General features: G+C 37.2%; 1 protein-coding gene across 5 annotated transcripts in view; it reads right to left on the reverse strand.

Annotated features, from left to right (window-relative positions):
- Nucleotides 1–24,926, reverse strand: part of IPMK (inositol polyphosphate multikinase) — a 67,481-nt gene that overhangs the window by 37,214 nt on the left and 5,341 nt on the right. For 2 of the 5 annotated variants that reach the window (XM_045437442.1, XM_045437443.1), the window contains 2 exons: nt 16,129–16,223; nt 1,184–1,280 (listed from right to left, as the gene is read on the reverse strand). In XM_045437442.1, coding sequence (XP_045293398.1) covers nt 1,184–1,280; nt 16,129–16,223 — 192 coding nt within the window. Of the gene's footprint in view, nt 1–1,183; nt 1,281–16,128; nt 16,224–17,610; nt 17,731–24,926 lie in introns of all 5 variants that reach the window. The other 3 variants (XM_045437446.1, XM_045437445.1, XM_045437444.1) reach the window with 3 other exon arrangements.

Genomic DNA, 24,926 nt, shown 5'->3' on the forward strand with positions numbered 1-24,926 from the left:
ATCCTTTCTGTATACCTACTTTTCAAAATAATGATGCCATTTGCTCAGTATTCTACTCCTTCTTAATAATCTTTTTAAACTGTGTATTTACTTTCTAGATGTTGAATCTAGTCCCATCCTCAGCAACCTTTGTTAATCTTTCAATGTCACTTTACTGAAGAGTCATGATTTGCTCAAAATTAAATAGCAATTAGTAGCAAAGTTTAACGGAATCCAGATATCTTACATTACAATGGAAATCTCTATAAAGTAAAGGTGGTCATAAAGATTTGTGAAACAATTTAAGGTGCTGATCTGAATCAGGGATATATGTATGTATAACATATGTATTATATGTATATGAAATATATGTATATTGGACTAAAGACAAGAAAGAAAGAAAAAAAGAAAGGAAGGGAAGGAGTAAGGAACAAAAGAAAAAAGAAAGAAGGGAGAAAGGAAAAAGAAAAGCTAGGCTCACTCTTTTTTCATATAACTGAAATACAGAATTCCCAGGGAATCATAGATTTACTATTACCTAACTGAGGATACTCACAGGGAGATACCATGATTCCCCTAAAAATGAAACATGGCACACCTAGTAAGTTAGTAGAAGGAAACCCAGTCAAGTTTAAAACTCTTCCCCCATTCATGAACCTTCTTCAATTTTTAGGCAGTCATGTTACTTGTTTAAATAAAATTTGTTCTGTCAAAGGCCTTGAAAAGGCAAACACTGCTTCAAGCATTCACTAAGAAAGAAATGCTGTGACTTTACATAGATCATTTTGTCCTCTAACCATGAAACTTAGCAGTAGTTTTTAAAAGACTGCAATTTAGAACCTAGAGATGGGGATAGGAGATACAGAGACAAAGTCATACAAAGAAAATATTTTTTTTTTCTACTCAAAATGGGAAACTGTCCAATGAATTAGGAAAAAAGAACGTCTATAAATTAATATAGTACTAAGTATGTAGATTTTTTTATTCAATTACAACAAATTGGTCATTAATGCTACATACCATTTAAGAAACTGGTTATGAAAAGCAAAAGTATTAAGTTTTCCTTAATGAAGTAGAAAAAATACTAGAAAGAAAAACACACATATATTGTTTGTATAATACTAAGCTTGATTTTATATACAGACTTTTAAAAAGCTACTCTCATGAATTAATACTAAAGGATGGATTCTTAAGAAAAGGTTACCATTTGGTGCAGTTGGAGGTGACCAGATGCCATAATATTTTGGCAAATATTTTCGTAGCTCTAAAAGAACACCATCAGTACAATCAGCAGCATAAACCTGAAATATAGATAAATAAAACATTTGCATGTTGGTTTCTTATAATGCTTTATAATTGCCCTACATATTTCTCAAAAAAAACAATACTGTTGAATCATAGTTTATCTGGTATGAGTTTCAGCTGGAAATACATTTGGAAGCAAAAAAAGATTACTGTGTATCTCCAATGAAAAACTGCATATTGTTTACAGCACATTCTTCTTCATCTAACTCTAGCTTTTCACTGTCCTTGAACTATTTTACAACTAAGTAAAATGTAGATAAAGCTTTACGCAAATACAAAATAATTCCTGTCCACAGAAACATAAATAAATTCTGGCCAGAGGAGGTTCAACTGACTTCCCTCCACCCTCTACCCACCATGGGAGGGGGGAATTCAGTATCCACACATATATACTTATTTTCACTTCCCTTATTCCTTATAAATTTGTTCTTCTTTGGCTTCTCTTCTGAACCAGTTTCAATATCTGCTTGGTTCCCTCATTAAATAATGAGTTCAACAAAATCTTTAACAACTATTTATTTCATGTCTACAAGGGAGTTATGATTTTACCTTTAAAAAAATTATCCTTTAACTTAATTAAGTCCAATTATTGTGCATTTAATTCCTTGATTTATAACCAATAATAATGCTAGAAAATACTAAAATGTTCCTGTATCCTGGAACTAGATTCTTTGTTTGTTCCCTAAAAGATGAGGGAAAGAAAATATTTTTGCTTAAAACACAACTTATAAGACATTTTACCCAACAAACTCTCACAATATGGTCTACCTAATTATCCAAAACCATTAAAGTTTATGGGTGTAAAATGTTTATGAAATCTTAGTATTACAATTCTATTTGTCAAGCCATATTCATGTCAAGTAGTTACACCTACAAGCCAATTCTACAGAATGAACTCAAGTGTGGCATAAACTCACCAGATATCCATGTGATCTACTGAAATGTGAGCAGAAGTGGTATTAGTCACTTCTAGGCCAAGGTAATTAAGAGAAGGGTGTACCTTATCATCTCTCTGTTCCTGGCCTAAGGAACAGAGGGCAGAGTGTTCATGATGACATAACAACAAGATGGAGGAACTAGGTATATCTCTATGTACTTAGTAGTTAAAGAAGTTGATGATATTTTTATTCATGAAAAAGATAAAAGAACTGGAAGAGTAGAGAGATAAACTTTCCCTTTTTACTTTAAATATTTTTTTAAAGTACTAGGCCTGGTATTTACTTCAACACACCGGACTAGATAACCTAAAAAACTTCTCTACTAGAGAGATGTAGGATAAAATATAACAAATATTTTCTTAAATGCATAGCTGAGCTCCCAAGGAAAGAAAGGAAATTCATAGGGGTCTATATAAGTAAAGAGGAAATCAAAAGCAGTAAGCTAAGCAGTGATGTTTGGGCTTCATAAAGGTCCACTCCAAAGACTTCAACCAAAGGATCTCTGAATTTAGGGTCTAGGCATAAAGGTGGACACAGAGGAGGTCAGAGTTACTATCCTAAAACAGGGAGAGTAAATGAAAGTCTAACTACTGAACAGTAAAAACTTTGGCATCTTCTCCCTTCCCCTACCATTGTACTCCAAAAATGCTGGGGGCAATGCTGATATAGAAAAAGATAGAAGCAACAAATAAACAACATCAGGAATAAAAAAGGAGTCATAAGTAGATTATAAAAATATAATCCAACTATATTTTACTATCACATTGACAAAAATTCAAGATATTTAAGAAACTGAATCAGTGGTTACAAATCTATCTTTTCCCAGGAAAGAGAATGAAATGAAAAAAAGATAGGAAAAAAGGAAAGGGAAAAAGAAAAGACAGACACAGACATTTGGCTACTCTGATGAATTTAGTTAAGTTCTATTAGACTTTAAGGAACAAAATCCTTATCTGATACAAATTCTTCCACAAAACAGAAAAATAAATGCTCCTCAACTTATATCATGAAGCTAAAAAAAACCTGATATCAAAACCAGACAAAGAAAATATGTGACGAAAATAATAGTTCAGATTGAACAGATTAAAGGAGGAAACTCATAAAATCATTTCAATAAATACAGAAAAGGTAGGTGAAAAATATTCAATACCCATTCATATTTTAAATTGTTTCTTGAAATAAAGATAGAAAAGATGCTATGTATCTTCCTCTTTTTCCAAGAAGCTAATTTGACTCAACTGTATCAATGGGGGTCCTTGTCGCTTAATGGAGCAAGACAGTGGAGGGCAGGAAAAGAGTTGAGGTCAGGTTATTTACTTCTCTAATTCCCTCCTTCTCAGTACAAGACTTCTGGTAAAGTTAACTTCCCTGGGTTCTAGTAACCACTCCCTTTCTTTGCCCTTTTAGGCCCAGGGATAGTATAGCATTATCTCTTGCAAGTGGCCTTAAACTCTAACCACACCCTGGTAAATAAACAAAGTGTACCATTTGTTTCTTGACTCACACAACAGGCAATTTCCTTAACCTGAGAAGAAATTTGTAATCAGAAACTTAGAAAGTCATACTTAAATGGAGAAATGTTAACTGAGAGGAAGATGCATTCCCCCCTCCCATCATTGCTTCTATATAGCACAGAACTGGAACTACTTGACAGAAATATATGGATTCAGGAGTGCCTGGGTGGCTCAGTCAGTTAAGTGTCGGCTCACATTATGATCTCACAGCACTTGAGTTCAAGCCCCAAGTCAGACTCTGTGCTAACAACTCAGAGCCTGGAGCCCGCTTCAGATTCTGTGTCTCCCTCTGTCTCTCTGTCCCTCTCCCACTCATGCTCTATGCTCTGTCTCTCTCTCTCTTTCAAAAATAAACATTTAAAAAATGTATGTGTATATATATATGTATATATATATATATATATATGCAGGCAAAAGGAACAACAGCAACAAAAAACCCTTCCAATCACAGAACTGCTTACATAAAAAACAATTAGAACTGTTATAGTTCAACAAGATTACTAGATATAAGAAACACTGTACAAACGTTTTCATTCTTATATTAGCAATCACTGGGAAACTTACCTCAAAAAATATTATTTACAATAATAAAAAAATAAGGTACCTAGAATAAATTATGTACAAGACTTTTACAGAGTGAATATAAAATACATTCTTCAAACAAGAGGCAGTGTGTAGCAGTTAAAAGCACATATTCTAGAACCAGACTGCCTAAGTTCAAATCCTGGGGCCGTTGTTAACTATTTAAATGATCTTGGACAAAAAAAAAGTTTTTTTTTTAAATTCAAGTTAGTTAACATATAGTGTATTATTGGTTTCAGGAGTAGAACCCAGTGATTCATCACTTACATACAACTCCCAGTGTTCATCCCAACTACTGCCATCCTTAATGCCCAAAACCCATTTAGCCCATCCCCCCACTCAACACCCCTCCAGCAACCCTCAGTTTGTTCTCTGTATTTAAGAATCTTTCATGGTTTGCCTCCCTCTCTGCTTTTATCTTATTTTATTTTTCATTCTTTTCCCCTATGTTCATCTGTTTTGTTTCTTAAATTTCACATGAGTGAAATCATATTTTTCTCTTATTTCACTTAGCATAATACACTGTAGTTCCATCCATGTTGTTGCAAATGGCAAGATTTCATTCTTCTTCGTTGCCAAGTAATATTCCTGTGTGTGTGTCTGTGTGTGTGTATACAGACATATACATGTGTGCATCTTTATCTGTCATCAGTTGATGGACATTTGGGCTCTTTCCATAATTTGGTTACTGTTGATAGTGCAGCTATAAAAATTGCTTCAAATCAGCATGTTTGTATCCTTTGGATAAATTGCTAGTATTGCAATTGCTGGGTTGTAGGGTATTTGTAATTTTTTGAGGGACCTCCATACTGTTTTCCTGAGCGGCTGCACCAGTTTGCACACCCACCAGCAGAGCAAAAGGGTTCCCCTTTCTCCACATCCTTGCCAACATCTGTTGTTTCCTGGGTTAATTTTAGCTGTTCTGACAGGTGTGAGGTGGTACCTCATTGTGGTTTTCATTTGTATTTCCCTGATGAGGAGAAATGTTGAGCATCTTTTCATGTGTCTATTAGCCAACCGGCTGCCTTCTTTGGAAGGCCCCTTTATCAGATATGTCATTTGTAAATATCTTCTCCCATTCTGTCAGTTGCCTTTTACTGTTGTTTATTGTTTCCTTTGCTGTGCAGGAGCACTGTATCTCAATGAGGTCCCAATAGTTCATTGTTGCTTTTGTCTCCCTCGCATCTGGAGACACATCTAGTAAGAAGCTACTGCGGCAGAGGTCAGAGAGGTTACTGCCTGTGTTCTCCTATAGCATTCTGATGGTTTCCTATCTTACATTTGGGTCTTTTATCCATTTTGAATTTATTTTTGTGTATGGTGTAAAAAGTGGTCCAGTTTTCCCAACATTTGCTGAAGAGACTTTTTTCCATCGGGTGCACTTTCCTACTTTGTCAAAGATTAGGTGGCCATACATTAGTGGGTCCATTTCTGGGTTTTCTGTTTTGTTCCATTTATCTATATGTCTGTTTTTGTGTCAGTACCATATTGTCTTGGTGATTACAGCTTTGTACAGCTTGAAGTCCCAAATTGTGATGCCTCCAGCTTTGGTTTTCTTTTTCAAAACTGGCCATTTGGGGGGTCTTTTCTGGTTCCATACAAATTTTAGAATTGTTTGCTCTAGCTCTGTGAAGAATGCTGTTATTTTGATAGGGATTGCACTGAATGTGTAAATTGCTTTGGACAGTATCGACATTTTAACAATATTTGTCCTTCCAATCCATGAGCGTGGAATGCTTTTCCATTTCCTTTTGTCTTCTTCAGTTTTTTTCATAAGCATTCTATAGTTTTCAGTGTATAAATTTTTCACCTGTTTGGTTAGATTTATTTTTAGGTATCTTACGGGTTTTGGTGTACTTATAAATGGGATCGATTCCTTGATTTTTTTCTGCTGCTTCATTATTGGTGTATACATTCGCAACAGACTTTTGTATGTTGATTTTAAACCCTGTGACTTTGCTGAATTCATGTATCAGTTCTAGCAATTTTTCAGTGGAGTCTTTTGGGTTTTCATGTAGAGTATCATGTCATCTGCAAAGAGTGAAAGTCTGACTTCTTACTTGCTGATCTGGATGCCTTTTATTTATTTCTGTTGTCTGATTGATGAGGTTAGAACTTCCAGTACTATTTTGAACAACAGTGGTGAGAGTCGACATCCCTGTTGTGTTCCTGACCTTAGGAGGAAAGCTCTGAGATTTTCCCATTGAGGATGGTATAAGCTGTGGGTGTGTGGGTCTTATGTACGTGGACTTTATGATGTTGAAGTATGTATGTTCCTTCTATCCCTACTCTCTTGAAGGTTTTTATCAAGAAAGGATGATGTATTTTGTCAAAAGCTTTTTCTGCATCTATTGATAGGATCATGTGGTTCTTTCTTTCATCTGTTGATTTGTGGATATTGAAACAGCCCTGCAGCCCAGGAATAAATCCCACTTCATCATGGTAAATAATTATTTTAATCTATTATTAGATTCAATTTACTAGTATCTTGTTGAGAATTTTTGCATCCATGTTCATCAGTGAAATTGGTGTGTAATTTTCCTTTTTAGGAAAGGTTTGGTTTGGTTTTGGACTCCAGGTAATGCTGGCCTCATAAAATGAGTTTGGAAGTTTTCCTTCCACTTCTATTTTTTGGAACAGTTTCAAAGGAATAGGTATTAATTCTCATTTAAATGTTTGGTAGAATTCTCCCAGGAAGCCATCTGGCCCTAGACTCTTGTCTATTTGTCTTGTTTGATTTTTTTTTTAAGTTTATTTATTTTTGAGAGATAGCACCAAAGAAAGGGAGAGAGAGAGAAACCCAAGCAGGCTGTGTGCTGCCAGCGCAGAGACTGACGTGGGGCTTAAACTCATGAAACTGTGAGACCATGACCTGAGCCAAACCAGGAGTCAGATGCTTAACTGACTGAGACACCCAGGTGCCCCTTGTTAGTTTGATTTTTTATTACCGATTCAATTTCTTTAGTGGTTATTGTTCAAATTTTCTATTTATTCCTGTTTTAGTTTTGCTAGTTTATATGCTTCTAGGAACGTACCCATTTCTTCCAGAGTGTCCAATTTGTTGGCATATAGTTGTTCATAATATTCTCTTATAATTGTATTTCTGTGATGTTGGTTGTGATCTCTTTCATTCATGATATTTATTTGGGTCCTTTCCTTTTTCTTTTTGATAAGTCTGACTAGGGGTTTATCAATTTTGTTAATTCTTTCAAAGAACCAGCTCCTAGTTTCATTGATCTGTTCTGTTTTTTTGGATTTCGACATCATTGATTTCTGCTCTAAACTTTAATATTTCTGTTCTTCTGATGGTTTTCAGCTTTACTGGCTATTCTTTTTCCAGCTCCTTTAGGTACAAGGTTAGGTTGTATATTTGAGACATTTCTTCCTTCTTTCAGAAGGTCTGGATTGCTATATACTTCCCCCTTATGACTGCCTTTGCTGCATCCGAAAGGTTTTGGAATGTCTGTTTTCATTTCCATTGGCTTCCATTCATCTATCTGATATGGGACTTTTATCTATACATAAAGAACTCCTACAACTAAATAAAAAAGACAACTCAATGAAAAACTAAGCAAAGGATCTGAGTAGATATGACTCCAAAGAAGAAATACACATGGCCAGTAAGTATATAAAAAGATGCTCAACATCATTAGCCATTAGGGAAATGCAAATCAAACAAACCACTGAGATTAACACTTTACTGCTCACTTGGATGGTCATTAAAAAAACAAACAAAACCCTAACAAATGTTGGTGAGGATAAGAGAAATTGGAAACCTCACATATTGCTGGTGAAAATATAAAATGGTAAAGCCACTCTGGGAAACACCAACAGTTCCTCAAAAAGTTTAATGTAGAATTATCATATGACCCACCAATTCCACTTATGGGTCTATATCCAAAATTGGAAACAGGTGGGAGATGGCGGCGTAGGAGGACGCTGGGCTCACCGCGCGTCCTGCTGATCGCTTAGATTCCACCTACACCTGCCTAAATAACCCAGAAGACTAGCAGAACAGAGTCTCCAGAGCCAAGCGCAGACGAGAGGCCCACGGAAGAGGGTAGGAAGGGCGGAGAGGCTGTGCGCACTTCACGGACTGGCAGGAGGGAGCTGGGGCGGAAGGGCGGCCCACCGGCCAAGCAGAGCCCTGAGTCTGGCATGCTAAAGCGGAGGGGCCGGAAGGAGTGTGTTCTGACAGCAAGCGGGACTTGACATCTGGAAGGTTATAAGCTAACAGCTCTGCTCAGAGAAAGGGAGGGCTGGAGGACAACGGGAGGGAGAGTTGTTGAGCCCCGGAAGACAGAGCTCAGCTTGGTGGAGAACAAAGGCGCTCGCCAGCGCCATCTCCCTCGCCCATCCCCCAGCCAAAATCCCAGAGGGAACCAGTTCCTGCCAGGGAACTTGCTTGCACCCCGCAAACACTGAATGTTGTGCTTCTGCGGATCCATCCCTCAGGCGGATCTGACTCCCTCCCGGTGCCCCAGGGCCCCTCCCGAAGCGGATCACCTAAGGAAAAGCGAGCTGAGCCTGCCCCTCCTGTGCAACTTGCTGATCCACCCTAGCTAATACGCCAGATCCCCAGCACCACAAGCCTGGCAGAGTGCAAGTAGCCCAGACGGGCCACGCCACTCCAGTGAATCCTGACCCTAGGAGAGGGGAAGAGAAGGCACACACCAGTCTGACCGTGGCCCCAGCAGTGGGCTGGGGGCAGACATCAGGTCTGACTGCGGCCCTGCCTACCAACACAAGTAATTCAAGACAGCACAGGGGAAGTGCCCCAAGGTTCCGCACCACTCCAGGGACTATCCAAAATGACGAAACGGAAGAATTCCCCTCAGAAAAATGTCCAGGAAATAACAACAGCTAACGAACTGATCAAAAATGATTTAAACAATATAACAGAAAGTGAAATTAGAATAATAGTCATAAAATTAATCGCTGGGCTTGAAAACAGTATAAAGGACACCAGAGAATCTCTTGCTACAGAGATCAAGGGATTAAGGAACAGGAGGAGCTAAAACATGCTATCAATGAACTGCAAAATAAAATGGAGACAACTACGGCTCGGACTGAAGAGGCAGAGGAGAGAATAGGTGAACTAGAAGATAAAATTATGGAAAAAGAAGAAGCTGAGAAAAAGAGAGATAAAAAAATCCAGGAGTATGAGCAGAAAATTAGAGAACTAAGTGATGCATTAAGAGAAATAATATACGCATAATTGGTATTCCAGAGGAGGAAGAGAGAGGGAAAGGTGCTGAAGGTGTACCTGAAGAAATAATAGCTGAGAACTTCCTGATCTGGGGAAGGAAAAAGGCATTGAAATCCAAGAGGCACAGAGAACTCCCTTCAGACGTAACTTGAATCGATCTTCTGCACGACATATCATAGTGAAACTGGCAAAATACAAGGATAAAGAGAAAATTCTGAAAGCAGCTAGAGATAAACGTGCTCTAACATATAAAGGGAGACCTATAAGACTCGTGACTGATCTCTCTACTTAAACTTGGCAGGCCAGAAAGGAATGGCAGGAGATCTTCAATGTGATGAACAGAAAAAATATGCAGCCGAGAATCCTTTATCCAGCAAGTCTGTCATTTAGAATAGAAGGAGAGATAAAGGTCTTCCCAAACAAACAAAAACTGAAGGAGTTTGTCACCACTAAACCTGCCCTACAAGAGATCCTAAGGGGGATCCTGTGAGACAAAGTACCAGAGACATCGCTACAACCATGAAACCTATGGACATCACAATGACTCTAAACCCGTAGCTTTCTATAATAACACTGAATGTAAATGGACCATTTGCGCCAACCAAAAGACATAGGGTATCAGAATGGATAAAAAAACAAGATCCATCTATTTGCTGTCTACAAGAGACTCATTTTAGACCTGAGGACACCTTCAGATTGAGAGTGAGGGGATGGAGAACTATTTATCATGCCACTGGAAGTCAAAAGAAAGCTGGAGTAGCCATACTTATATCAGACAAACTAGACTTTAAATTAAAGGCTGTAACAAGAGATGAAGAAGGGCATTATATAATAATCACAGGGTCTATCCATCAGGAAGAGCTATAATTATAAATGGCTATGCGCCAAATATGGGAGCCCCCAAATATATAAAACAATTACTCACAAACATAAGCAACCTTATTGATAAGAATGTGGTAATTGCAGGGGACTTTAACACTCCACTTACAGAAATGGATAGATCATCTAGACACACGGTCAATAAAGAAACAAGGGCCCTGAATGATACATTGGATCAGATGAACTTGACAGATGTATTTAGAACTCTGCATCCCAAAGCAACAGAATATACTTTCTTCTCGAGTGCACATGGAACATTTTCCAAGATAGATCACATACTGGGTCACAAAACAGCCCTTCATAAGTATACAAGAATTGAAATCATACCATGCATACTTTCAAACCACAATGCTATGAAGCTTGAAATCAACCACAGGAAAAAGTCTGGAAACCCTCCAAAAGCATGGAGGTTAAAGAACACCCTACTAACGAATGAGTGGGTCAACCAGGCAATTAGAGAAGAAATTAAAAAATATATGGAAACAAACGAAAATGAAAATACAACAATCCAAATGCTTTGGGATGCAGCGAAGGCAGTCCTGAGAGGAAAATACATTGCAATCCAGGCCTATCTCCAGAAACAAGAAAAATCCCAAATACAAAATCTAACAGCACACCTAAAGGAAATAGAAGCAGAGCAGCAAAGACACCCCAAACCCAGCAGAAGAAGAGAAATAATAAAGATCAGAGCAGAAATAAACAATATAGAATAAAAAAAAAAAACTGTAGAGCAGATCAACGAAACCAAGAGTTGGTTTTTTGAAAAAATAAACAAAATTGACAAACCTCTAGCCAGGCTTCTCAAAAAGAAAAGGGAGATGACCCAAATAGATAAAATCATGAATGAAAAGGGAATTATTACAACCAACCCCTCAGTGATACAAGCAATTATCAGGGAATACTATGAAAAATTATATGCCAACAAACTGGACAACCTGGAAGAAATGGACAAATTCCTAAACACCCACACACTTCCAAAACTCAATCAGGAGGAAATAGAAAGCTTGAACAGACACATAACCAGTGAAGAAATTGAATCAGTCATCAAAAATCTCCCAACAAATAAGAGTCCAGGACCAGATGGCTTCCCAGAGGAGTTCTACCAGACATTTAAAGCAGAGATAATACCTATCCTTCTCAAGCTATTCCAAAAAATAGAAAGGGAAGGAAAACTTCCCGACTCATTCTATGAAGCCAGTATTACTTTGATTCCTAAACCAGACAGAGACCCAGTAAAAAAAGAGAACTACAGGCCAATATCCCTGATGAATATGGATGCAAAAATTCTCAATAAGATACTAGCAAATCGAATTCAACAGCATATAAAAAGAATTATTCACCATGATCAAGTGGGATTCATTCCTGGGATGCAGGGCTGGTTCAACATTTGCAAATCAATCAATGTGATACATCCATTAATAAAAGGAAAGATAAGAACCATATGATCCTGTCAATCGATGCAGAAAAGGCCTTTGACAAAATCCAGCACCCTTTCTTAATAAAAATCCTCGAGAAAGTCGGGATAGAAGGAACATACTTAAAGATCATAAAAGCCATTTATGAAAAGCCCACAGCTAACATCATCCTCAATGGGGAAAAACTGAGAGCTTTTTCCCTGAGATCAGGAACAGACAGGGATGTCCACTCTCACCGCTGTCGTTTAACATAGTGTTCGAAGTTCTAGCATCAGCAATCAGACAACAAAAGGAAATCAAAGGCATCCAAATTCGCAAAGATGAAGTTAAGCTTTCACTTTTGCAGATGACATGATATTATACATGGAAAATTCCATAGACTCCACCAGAAGTCTGCTAGAACTGATACATGAATTTAGCAAAGTTGCAGGATACAAAATCAATGTACAGAAATCACTTACATTCTTATACACTAATAATGAAGCAACAGAAAGACAAATAAAGAAACTGATCCCATTCACAATTGCACCATGAAGCATAAAATACCTAGGAATAAATCTAACCAAAGATGTACCAGAGCTGTCTGCTGAAAACTATAGAAAGCTCATGAAGGAAATTGAAGAAGATATGAAGAAATGGAAAGACATTCCGTGCTCATGGACTGGAAGAATAAATATTGTCAAAATGTCAATACTACCCAAAGCTATCTACACATTCAATGCAATCCCAGTCAAAATTGCACCAGCATTCTTCTCGAAACTAGAACAAGCAATCCTAAAATTCATATGGAACCACAAAAGGCCCCGAATGGCCAAAGTCATTTTGAAGAAGAAGACCAAAGCAGGAGGCATCACAATCCCAGACTTTAGCCACAACTACAAAGCTGTCATCATGAAGACAGCATGGTATTGGCACAAAAACAGACACATAGACCAATGGAATAGAATAGAAACCCCAGAACTAGACCCACAAACGTATGGCCAACTCATCTTTGACAAAGCAGGAAAGAATATCCAATGGAAAAAAGACAGTCTCTTTAACAAATGGTGCTGGGAGAACTGGACAGCAACATGCAGAAGGTTGAAACTAGACCACTTTCTCACACCATTCACAAAAATAAACTCAAAATGGATAAAGGACCTGAATGTGAGACAGGAAACCATCAAAACCCTAGAGGAGAAAGCAGGAAAAGACCTCTCTGACCTCAGCCACAGCAATCTCTTACTTGACACATCCCCAAAGGCAAGGGAATTAAAAGCAAAAATGAACTACTGGGACCTCATGAAGATAAAAAGCTTCTGCACAGCAAAGGAAACAACCAACAAAACTAAAAGGCAAACAACGGAATGGGAAAAGATATTTGCAAATGACATATTGGACAAAGGGCTAGTATCCAAAATCTATAAAGCGCTCACCAAACTCCACACCTGAAAAACAAATAATACAGTGAAGAAATGGGCAGAAAACATGAATAGACACTTGTCTAAAGAAGACATCTGGATGGCCAACAGGCACATGAAAAGATGCTCAACGTTGCTCATCAGGGAAATACAAATCAAAACCACACTCAGATATCACCTCACGCCAGTCAGAGTGGCCAAAATGAACACATCAGGAGACTATAGATGCTGGAGAGGATGTGGAGAAACGGGAACCCTCTTGCACTGTTGGTGGGAATGCAAATTGGTGCAGCCACTCTGGAAAACAGTGTGGAGGTTCCTCAAAAAATTAAAAATAGACCTACCCTATGACCCAGCAATAGCACTGCTAGGAATTTATCCAAGGGATACAGGAGTACTGATGCATAGGGGCACTTGTACCCCAATGTTTATAGCAGCACTCTCAACAATAGCCAAATGATGGAAAGAGCCTGAATGTCCATCAACTGATGAATGGATAAAGAAATTGTGGTTTATATACACAATGGAGTACTACATGGCAATGAGAAAGAATGAAATATGGCCCTTTGTAGCAACATGGATGGAACCGGAGAGTGTGATGCTAAGTGAAATAAGCCATACAGAGAAAGACAGACACCGTATGGTTTCACTCTTATGTGGATCCTGAGAAACTTAACAGAAACCCATGGGGGAGGGGAGGGAAAAAAAAAAAAAGAGGTTAGAGTGGAAGAGAGCTAAAGCATAAGAGAGTCTTAAAAACTGAGAACAAACTGAGGGTTGATAGGGGGTGGGAGGGAGGGGAGGGTGGGTGATGGGTATTGAGGAGGGCACCTTTTGGGATGAGCACTGGGTGTTGTATGGAAACCAATATGACAATAAGCTTCAAATATTGAAAAAAGAATTGGAAACAGGTACTCAAACAAATACTTTTACAGGAACGTTCACAGCAATACGATTTACGAAAGCAAAAGATGAAAACAACCCAAATATCCATCAATGGGTGAATGGATAAACAAAATGTGGCATTAAGTAAAATTGAGTATTACTCAGCCACAAAAGGGAACAAAATACTAATGCATACTATAATGTAGATGAACTTTAAAAACATTATGCTGGGGTGTCTGGATGGCCCGGTCTATTGAGCATCAGGCTCTTTTTTTTTTTATTTAAAAAAAAAATTTTTTTTTCAACGTTTATTTATTTTTGGGACAGAGAGAGACAGAGCATGAACGGGGGAGGTGCAGAGAGAGAGGGAGACACAGAATCGGAAACAGGCTCCAGGCTCCGAGCCATCAGCCCAGAGCCCGACGCGGGGCTCGAACTCACGGACCGCGAGATTGCGACCTGGCTGAAGTCGGACGCTCAACCGACTGCGCCACCCAGGCGCCCCAAGCATCAGACTCTTGATTTCAGCTCATGTCATGATCTCAAGGTCGTGAGATTAAGCCTCATGTCAGACTCCATGCTGGCCATGGATCCCGCTTAAGATTCTCTCTCTTCCTCTCCCTCTGCCCCTCACCTGCTTGTGTGCACACGGTCTCTCAAAAAAAAAAAAAAAAAAAAAAAAAAAAGTTATGCTAAACGAAACCCAGACACATATTTTATAATTCCATTTATATAAAATATCCTAAATACATAAGTCCATAAAAAACGGATTAGTGGTTGCCAGAGAAGGCTTAACATGTACAGGGTTTTCTTTTCTGTGATGAAAATGTTTTGTAATTAGACAGAGGTGGTGGTTGAAAAAATTGTGAATGCACTAAAAAAGTATTTCCAGTCATAGAGTTAAGTGGATGTTAAGTATGCCATTTTCCCCCTCCCTCACTTAGGAGATTCACAATGCACATTAGCACATTTAAGATTCTAAAAAATTCTGTAGTGAAAATAAAAACACTTATTTAAACTCAGCATTTCTGAGAAATACAAACAGTCCCTCAGTTAAGTGTTTTTTAAAATGTAGGTCAAAACCCCATTAATTGAAATCAATCTAGTGGATCAGAATAAGGATCTTTAAAAAATGAAGTAGAGTAGGGGTGCCTAGGTGGCTCAGTCTGTTAAGCGTCCGGCTTTGGCTCTGGTCATGATCCCATGGTTCGTGGGTTCGAGCCCCGCGTCGGGCTCTGTGCTGACAGCTTGGAGCCTGGAGCCTGCTTCAGATTCTGGGTCTCCCTCTTTCTCTCTCTGCCCCTCCCCTGCTCACGCTCTGTCTCCCTCTCTCTCAAATATGGATAATAAACCTTTAAAAAAAATTTTAAAAAAAGAAAAAGAAAAAATGAAGTAGAGTAGAAAATGCAAGACTAGGGGCGCCTGGGTGGCGCAGTCGGTTAAGCGTCCGACTTCAGCCAGGTCACGATCTCGCGGTCCGTGAGTTCGAGCCCCGCGTCGGGCTCTGGGCTGATGGCTCAGAGCCTGGAGCCTGTTTCCGATTCTGTGTCTCCCTCTCTCTCTGCCCCTCCCCCGTTCATGCTCTGTCTCTCTCTGTCCCAAAAAAAATAAACGTTGAAAAAAAATTAGAAAATGCAAGACTGTATCAGTAAAGACAAGCATTTTGCTTCTTGAAGATTTTGTTTCAGTGACATATACACTATACCAGGACATGCTGTTAAATGTATTTCTTTTTTTTTTTTTAATATTTATTAAATATTGTGAGAGAGAAAGAAAGCATGCATGAGGGAGAGGAGCAGAAAGAAAGGTAGAGAGAGAATCCCTAGCAGGCTGCAAGCTATCAGCGCAGAACCCAATGTGGGGCTCAATCCTACGAACTGTGAGGTCATAACCTGAGCCAAAATCAAGAGTCAGATGCTTAACTGACTGAGCCACCCAGGCACTGCTGTCAAATGTATTTCTTACCGAGTCATCATCAGAAAACTATGAAAAGCTCTTTGAATACAACAAAACAAATCTTACCTCACTTACCATATTATAGAATTCCAGCTCTCTTGGACCCCTGGGAGGTGGCTGTAATTGTTTCAAAACTGTGCCATCCGGATGTTGCAGGATACCTATAGAACAAAATTTAGGTATTTTTTAATGCTTTGATAACAGTATACCTTGCATCACAGAATAGATGTGTTCCTAAAGTTACAGATAAATCACATTCATAAAAATCAAGGGGTCTGTCTTCCTTATTTCAGAAATTTTAACATTTAACCGATACATTTCAGTGCTTGTTATATGCAAAGCACCAGAACACAAATTCCAAATATTATGGTTTTATGGTCTCCAACTACTACTCCCCTTAGAGAACCTCTCAAAAATTCTAATAAATAGAATATATTCCTAAATTTTTATAGAAATTCTTCAGTAACAGTCTTTCTGGGAGATGTTAATTTATAGTTAAACAAGAAGTTAAAAGCAGTAGCATAAATTGATTATACTCTTGTAAACAGAAAAAAAATACACGTTAAATGTGGAACTGTATGAAGGTTCTATTGTGTAAATTTTTAAAGTTTCTCTTGTTATAAGAAAGCAACTAAAAACTTTTCCTGATTCAGATGTACAATGCACAGATAGTATGAAGCCACCAAGCCACTGGGAAAAGTGGGGGCTGAAATCAGACACCAAGCCGGGAGCAGGAAGGGACAACTTTTCATAACCAGCTCACTCAAAGGAGCAGCCCTTACCTAAAGTCATCACATATGTACCAGCACTGGCCCTGTCTCTATACCGTGAAGAATCATTCCCAAATGTATACGTTAAACTCTTAAATTTTCAAATACTAAGATTTCACAAAATCATGCCTGTTAAAACACAATAGGGCTCAAATAACCTATTTATTTTGAGAAAATATGCCGCTTAGGCTTCTATTTCTTTTGGCAAGTCAGGAATTTTGAATCATTACAAAAAAAACAGAATTTAATCAACAGAAGCAGAAAATCTGAAGAAGTACAGTTATAAAGTTTATTTAACACCTAGATATAGAATAGAAGAAAGGTAAATATTCAGCCATATGTTAAGACTGGTTGGTAAGTAGTTGAAAGATTTTGGGAATTTAAGGAGTAATCTAATATAACTAAAAATTACTGAAGAGAAATTCTGTTCCTGGAGTTTGGGATGTTGAACAAAAAAGGCCTGCATTCCCTTAGCAATAAGATATTTTCTACGGGCTAATGAGGAGTGGTAGAGGCAAAGAAGCCCTGATGAACTAAATTCCACAGGGTCAGAGAATGGAGCATTCATATATGGGGAGTGAACCATGCTGCTTCCCTACCTTGGGCCAGGGACCTACTCTAGATACAGGTGAACCTACCATTAGGCAAATACATTTTATCAGGCAAACAGAAATCAGCTAGACTGTAGACAACAGTGTGGTGTAGCAAAGTGGTTTAGACACAATAGTCCTCTAACACAAAAACAGACTACTTGGTTCAACAATTCAACACTACTCACTCTGCAACACATGCCCTCCAAGTTTTTTAAAGAAAGTAGCTGTGGAGGGGAAAATAGTAGCTCCAGACATTGCAGAATCCAAAAGTAAACCAAAACAGCCAAATCACTCCAGCTGAAAAACTGTCAAGATACAAAAGAAAGCATCTTGGAAGCCTGGGTCAATAACAGATTAACTGGTAAAAATGTCCATACTACCCAAAGCAATCTACAGATTTAATGCAATTTCTATCAAAGTAACATTTTTTACAGAACTGAAATAAAGAATTCCAAAATTTGTATGAAGCCACAATAGCCAAAGCTGAATAGCCAAAGCAATCTTGAAAAAGAAGAAACCAGGAGGTATCACAATCCCAAGTTTCAAGATATATTATAAAGCTGTCATAATCAAAACAGGATGGTACTTGCACAAAAACAGACACGTAGATCAATAGAACAAAACAGAAAACCCAGAAATAGGCCCATGATTATATGGTCAAAGAAGGAAAGAATATACAAAGGAGAAGAAGTCTCTTTAACAAATGGTGCTGGGAAAACTGGACAGCAACATGCAATAGAATGAAACTGGACCACATTCTTACACCATACACAAAAATAAACTCAAAATGGACTAAAGAGCTAAATGTGGGACCTGAAACCATAAAAATCCTAGCACAGGCAGTAATTTTGCTGATATTGGCTGTAGCAATTTCTCTCTAGATATGGAAACAAAGGAAAGGGAAAGGAAACAAAGGCAGAAATAAACTATTGGGACTACATCAAAATAAAAAGCTTGTGCACAGTGAAGGAAACAACCAACAAAACTAAAAGACAAGCTAATGAATGGGAGAAGATATTTGCAAATGATATAGCCAGTAAAGGATTAGTATCTAAAATACATAAAGAACACACACAACTGAACATCCAAAAAACAAATAATCCAATTAAAAATTGGGCAGAAATTATGAACAGACATTTCTCCAAAGACATCTAGATGGACAGGAGACACATGAAAAGATGCCCAACATCACTAATCATTAGGGAAATGCAAATCAAAACCACAATGAGGTATCACTTTGCACCTGTCAGAATGGCTAATATCAAAAATACAAGAAGTAAGTGTTGGTGAGGATGTGGAAAAAAGGGACATTTCTGCACTGTTGGTGGGAATGTAAACTGGTGTAGCCACTGTGGAAAACAGGATGTAGTTTCCTCAAAAAGTTAAAAAAAAAAATTACCAGGGGCGCCTGGGTGGCTCAGTTGGTTAAAAATCCAACTTTGGCTCAGGGTATGATCTCACAGTTTGTGAATTTGAGTCCCACATGGTGCTCTCTGCTGTCAGGGCAGAGCCCATGTTGGATCCTCTGTTCTCTCTCTGCCCCTACCCCATTCACACGCTCTCTCAAAAATAAATAAACATTTAAAAATATATAGAATTACCATATGATCCAGTTCCACTAATGGGCATAAATACCCCCAAAATACAGCAACACTAATTTGGAAAGATATATACACCGCTACATTTATTGCGGTGTTATTTATAACAGCCAAATAATGGAAGCAACCCAAATGTTCACTGACAGATGAATGGATAAAAAAAAATGTGGTATATACAAACACACACACACACACACACACACACAGGAATATTACTCAGTAATAAATAAGAATGAAATGTTGCCATTTGCAACAACACAGATCAAGCAGAAGAGTGTAAAGCTAGGCAAAATAAGTCAGTCAGAGAAAGACAAATACCATATTATTTCACTCATATGCAGAATTTAAGAAAAAAAAAAAAGCAAAAAGACAAGCAAATAGATGGGGAGTAAATACACTTGTAATTGATCCAGGGATCAAAATTCACAAGGGAAATTAAAACACACTTTTAATGAAATGATAATTAAAACTAACATATCAAAATTTGTGAAATGTACCTAAAATAGTACTTAGAAGAAAAATGTGTAGTTTTAAGTGCTTATATTAGAAAAGAAAAAAAAAAGATTTCAACTTATGATGCTAGAAAAAAAGTAGTATATTAACCCCAAATAAATAGAGCCAAAAAAACAAAACAAAACAAAAACAAACAATGAAATAAGAATGGACAACAGAAAAAATTTAAGACTCTCAGAGGCACCTGGGTGGCTCAGTCAGTTAAGCTTCCAACTCTTGGTTTTGCCTCAGGTCATGATCTCACAGTTTCCTGAGTTCATAATTTTAAATATCCTGAGACAACTGTAGGCCAAAATGAGGTGAACATTAAGTTCTATCAAACATTTACAGAAAAAAAGAATACCAATCTTATCAATTTCTTTTCAGAAAACAGAAAAGGAACAGTTCCCCACTAATTTTATGAAACCAGCATATTCTTTTTAAAAATCCCAACGAGGACTTAAAAGAAAATTGTAGACAATTATCTCAAATGAACAGTCACAGAAATCTTTAATGAAACATCAGTAAATCTAATTAATCCAGCAATATACATAGGATAATTTATCATGACCATGTGGACTTATTCCAGGAATGCAAAGTTGGTTTAAGTATTTCAAAATGAGGAAATATATTGATATTTTGGGTGAGACAGAATTCTCAATGAGAAAGAAAGGATATAAAAATATAGAACAGGTGAAGGTAAAGAACAATCCTGTGGTATTAGGTTTGAATTATAGGTATTTAAGTATGATCTCAAAATTTTAAAAATATGAAATTATGTACCTTTTAGTCCAATCTGCCAAAAGGACAAACAGCAACCACACCAAAGGAACAATGACTACACCTGGTGCCCATAGTTTGGTTTTTAAATACCATTTATCCCTAAAGGAATCAAGTTCTTGAAACAAAATTAGCTCATTCCAGGCCTGGAACAGAGAAAGTACATGATGAACATAGAACAATTTTTTATGCCAGAAAGTGAGAAAATGCTTTAAAAGAAAAATGGGAAATGTTGAAAAGACCCAGGAGCCAGCTTGAAGAAGCTTCCACTGCACAAATTTGGGACAATCTGAGTATCAAAATAAGCAGTAACAATAATGGATAAGATCCATCTATCAAAGTTTCCAAAATCCATTAGTCTATCCTTATAATGAAAGAAAGCAAGAGAGAGAAAAGAGAAACCTACAATTCCCTAAAGAAGAATGCAACTAGACAAATCTAAGAGGAATGACAGAGTTAGAAAATTACCATTTTGCAACTACCATATAGTAGTGAGTTGGTCAAATACTGTCAATGGATGCTTATGATGTTGGGTGAAAACTGATGAGGAACAGGATTTGAACAGTCTCAGTCTCTTTATTCCTTTCAAATTACTTAATTACAATAGGAAAAATGAAAACTTTACAGTGGAAAATCCGGCAGATATCACCTAACCAGGTGATCAAAGTCACAACACCAGTAATGAAAGTGACATTCTGTGCTTTATGATATGCTTCAAGAACTCAAAATAACTAATACAGTATTCTGACCAAAATGCCTTAATCTGAATCTAATCATGAAGAATTAGGCAAACTTAAAGAATATTACAAAAAGCCATGGACATACTCTTCATATATTTCAGTTATGAAAAAACATAAAGAAAAAACTGAAAACCTGCTCCAAATGACAGGCAACTAAAGAGTCCTAATAACTAAATGCAATCTGTAGTCTTAGATGGGGGAAAATTGCTACAAAGAATATCATAGAAAAAATACCAAAAACCTAAAGTTAAATATTCTCAGTTTGATCACTTTACCATGGTTAGGTAAGAAAATGTTCTCATTTTTAGGACAGACTTAATTATTTAGAGAAAAGAGGTCCTGATGTCTGCAATTTAATCCTAAATGGTTCTGCAAAATCATTATCAAATACAGAGAGTGATAAAACATATGTGGCAAAATATTAATAGGTAAACCTAGATAAATGGTATACATTAGTTGATTGTACCATTCTTGCAACTTTTAAGTAAGTTTACAATTTTTCCAAAATAAAATAAAAATTCTTTAAAAGGCAGTACAATTTACAGTAGCATCAAATACTTAGGGAAAATCTAATGAATGCTGTGTAAGATCTCTACACTGAAAACTATGACTAAGAGAAATTTAAGAAGGCCTAAATGGAGATATACCATATTCACGTATTGAAGACTCAGTATTATAAAGAAACCAATTTTCACCCAAGCAACCTACAGACTCAAAGCAGACACAAAACCTTACCTTTTCTTGGGAAAAATGACAAGTTGATTTAAATTTTATATGGAAATGCAAAGGACCAGAAACTGTCAAGACAATCTTGAAAAAGAAAATGGGATGTAATCAAGATTCAATACCTCACTGAATTAAGACAATGAGATATTACTGCTAGGATAAACAAATAAATCAATGAAAATAAATAAAAGTCCAAAAACAAATCCAGGAAACCTGATTGAAAAAACTGGGGTATATGCACAATGGAGTACAACAGAGATGTAAAAGTGGATGAGGAAGCACTCTATGAACTGATACTACTGATTTCTAAGACATACTAAGTTTAAAATGTGAAGTGCAAAACAGTATATATAGCATACTACTTTTTGTGTCAGAAAGAAAAATGTGAAAATTTATACATATCTGCTTATTTTTGCAACAAGTAACTTAGAAAGGATAAATCAGAAAACAATGACATTATACCTACAAGGGATGCTAAGAAATGGGTGGAGTGACAGAGAATGGAGTGACACTGTTTTTAAAAAATTTTTTTGAACATTTATATTTATTTTTGAGAGAGAGAGAGAGAGAGAGAGAGAGAGTGTGTGTGTGTACATGCTAGCAAGTGGAAGAGGGGCAGAGATAGGGAGACAGAGGATCAGAACCAGTCCTCACTGCGAGTGCAGACCCCAATGTGGGGTTTGAACTCACAAACTGGGAAATCATGACCTGAGCCAAAATCAAGAGTCAGCCGCTTAACTGACTGAGTCACTCAGGCTCCCCTGGAGTGACACTTCTGATAGACCTTTCTGTAAACCTTTTGAAAGCATCTTCATTTTACAAGCATTCAAAAATACATAACTAAATAAAAAATGAAGGGAAGGAACTGAATTTAAACAGAAACAAATAAATCCAACTGTATTTCAAATAAATAATATTACCTTAAAGAAGGGGTAAAAATAACCAAAAAACAAAACAAAACAAAAACAACAAAACCCTAATCCAAAAAACTTTTACAGAGTTTCCAACCACACACCCTTGGTAAAAGGGAACTTCATTATGAATTGTTTATTCTAGGTTTGTTTTCTACAGTAGGGTGTGTATAGAAATTCTGAAAATTATAGGATCAAGCAAAAGAACAACAACAACAGGAAAACCCAAAAAACCCACAAAAAACATTAACAATGTTGGGAGCCAGAGTTCTCACTGAGGAAGATGGGAAATATAAATTTAGAATCAGGAAAGGAAAGGAAAGGAAAGGAAAGGAAAGGAAAGGAAAGGAAAGGAAAGGAAAGGAAAGGAAAGGAAAAGGAAGAACTCTGTGAAGTTGGAATGACATCGGAAGTATTAGTAGGAAATTAGAATTTCTAAAATATTTACACATTCTTTTCAGTTACGTTTACTGAAAAGGCCAGGAAGCAGTAACACTCCAATGGCACCCAGATCTTGGTTTCCAAATACAATTTCCCACTGAAAATGAACCAGGGCCCCTGAGAGAAATTGCTAGTTCTAGAACTGGGAAGGGAAAAGTAGGAGATGAGTCTAAAATAACTTGTGACATAAAGAAAGGAAGTGCTCCCACTAACCAAATATGGAACAATTTGAACAGCAAAATAAATACGTCTATAAAGGGTCATGACACTTTATAAAATAAGAATCCATGGGTCCAAACTGACAGTATAAATGACAGGGGAACCTGGGTGGCTCAGTCGGTTAAGTGTCCAACGCTTGATTTCAGCTCAGGTCATGATTTCACAGTTCATGAAATCCAGACCTATGCTGGGCTTTGCACTCAGAGCACAGAGCCTGCTTGGTTGGGATTCTCTCTCTCCCTCTTTCTCCCTGCACCCCCAATTCCTTCCACGTGAGCCCTCTCTCTCAAGATAGTAAATAAACTTAGAAAAAAAAGGACATACATATGTAGGAGTAAAGGGAGGGCTATTTCTCAGACTGCTGTTAAAATAGGAGTGATAGAATTGGGAAGAAAAAAAACCACAATTTTTCAACTCTCAGAGTAAAGATTGCTTCAGGCAAGAATCATCCATAAATGCCAAATCTAGGGCTAGAATATGATGAAGATCTGGATATATCATGATCTCAAAGTGTCTCTTCACAAACAGCTTATTAGTTGCAAAGGGGAAAATATTAACCATACTGGAGAAGCCAGACCACAACTGGACAGGATGATCAAAATTAATATTACTAATAATGGGCAGATGCACACTATGAGCCCCCAGATGTGATACCTTAAGGAGAACACACTTGTATAATGTTCAAATCAGAAATGCATCACCTGAATCTCATCCTGACAACCCATCAGAAATTCAAATTAAAGAACATTTCATAAAATAACTAGCCTGTACTCACAAAGAATGACAATGTCATAAAAGACAAAGGCTGAGGAATTGTTATAAATTAAAGGAGTCTAAGAGACAGGACAACTAAATGCAATAAATGATCTTGAACTAAATCCTGGACTAAGAAAAACAAATACGATAAATGTGATAAAAGGCATTGGAACAGTTGCCAAAATTAGATTATGGACTACAGATAACAAATTAGATAAAACGCTGTATCACTGTTAAATTTCCCATATTTGATAAACATGCTATGGTTACAGAAATACATACTGAAGTATACTCCTAGAAAACACACACTGTTATCCAAAGGATACAAAAATACTGATTCAAAGGGGCACATGCACCCCAATGTTTGTAGCATCACCATCAACAATAGCCACATTATGGAAAGAGCCCAAGTGTCCATCAACTGATGAATGGATAAAGATGTAGTATCTACATACAATGGAATATTACTCAGTGATCAAAAAGAATGAAATCTTGCCATTTGCAAAAGCATGGATGGAACTACAGTGTATTATGCAAAGCTAAATAGATCAGTCGGAGAAAGATAAATATAGGATTTCACTCATATGTGGCATTTAAGAAACAAAACAGATGAACATAGGGGAAGGGAAATAAAAACAAGATAAAAACGGAGAGAGCCACAAGAGACTTAAATACAGAGAACAAACTGAGGGTTGCTGGATGGGTGTTAGGTGGAGAGATGGGCTAAACGAGTGATGGGCATTAAGGAGGACACTTACTGGGATGAGCACTGGTGTTCTATGTAAGTGATGAATAACTAAATTCTACTCCTGAAACCATTACCACACTATATGTTAAC

Source organism: Leopardus geoffroyi, chromosome D2, assembly GCF_018350155.1.
Source record: "Leopardus geoffroyi isolate Oge1 chromosome D2, O.geoffroyi_Oge1_pat1.0, whole genome shotgun sequence".
NCBI lineage: Eukaryota > Metazoa > Chordata > Mammalia > Carnivora > Felidae > Leopardus > Leopardus geoffroyi.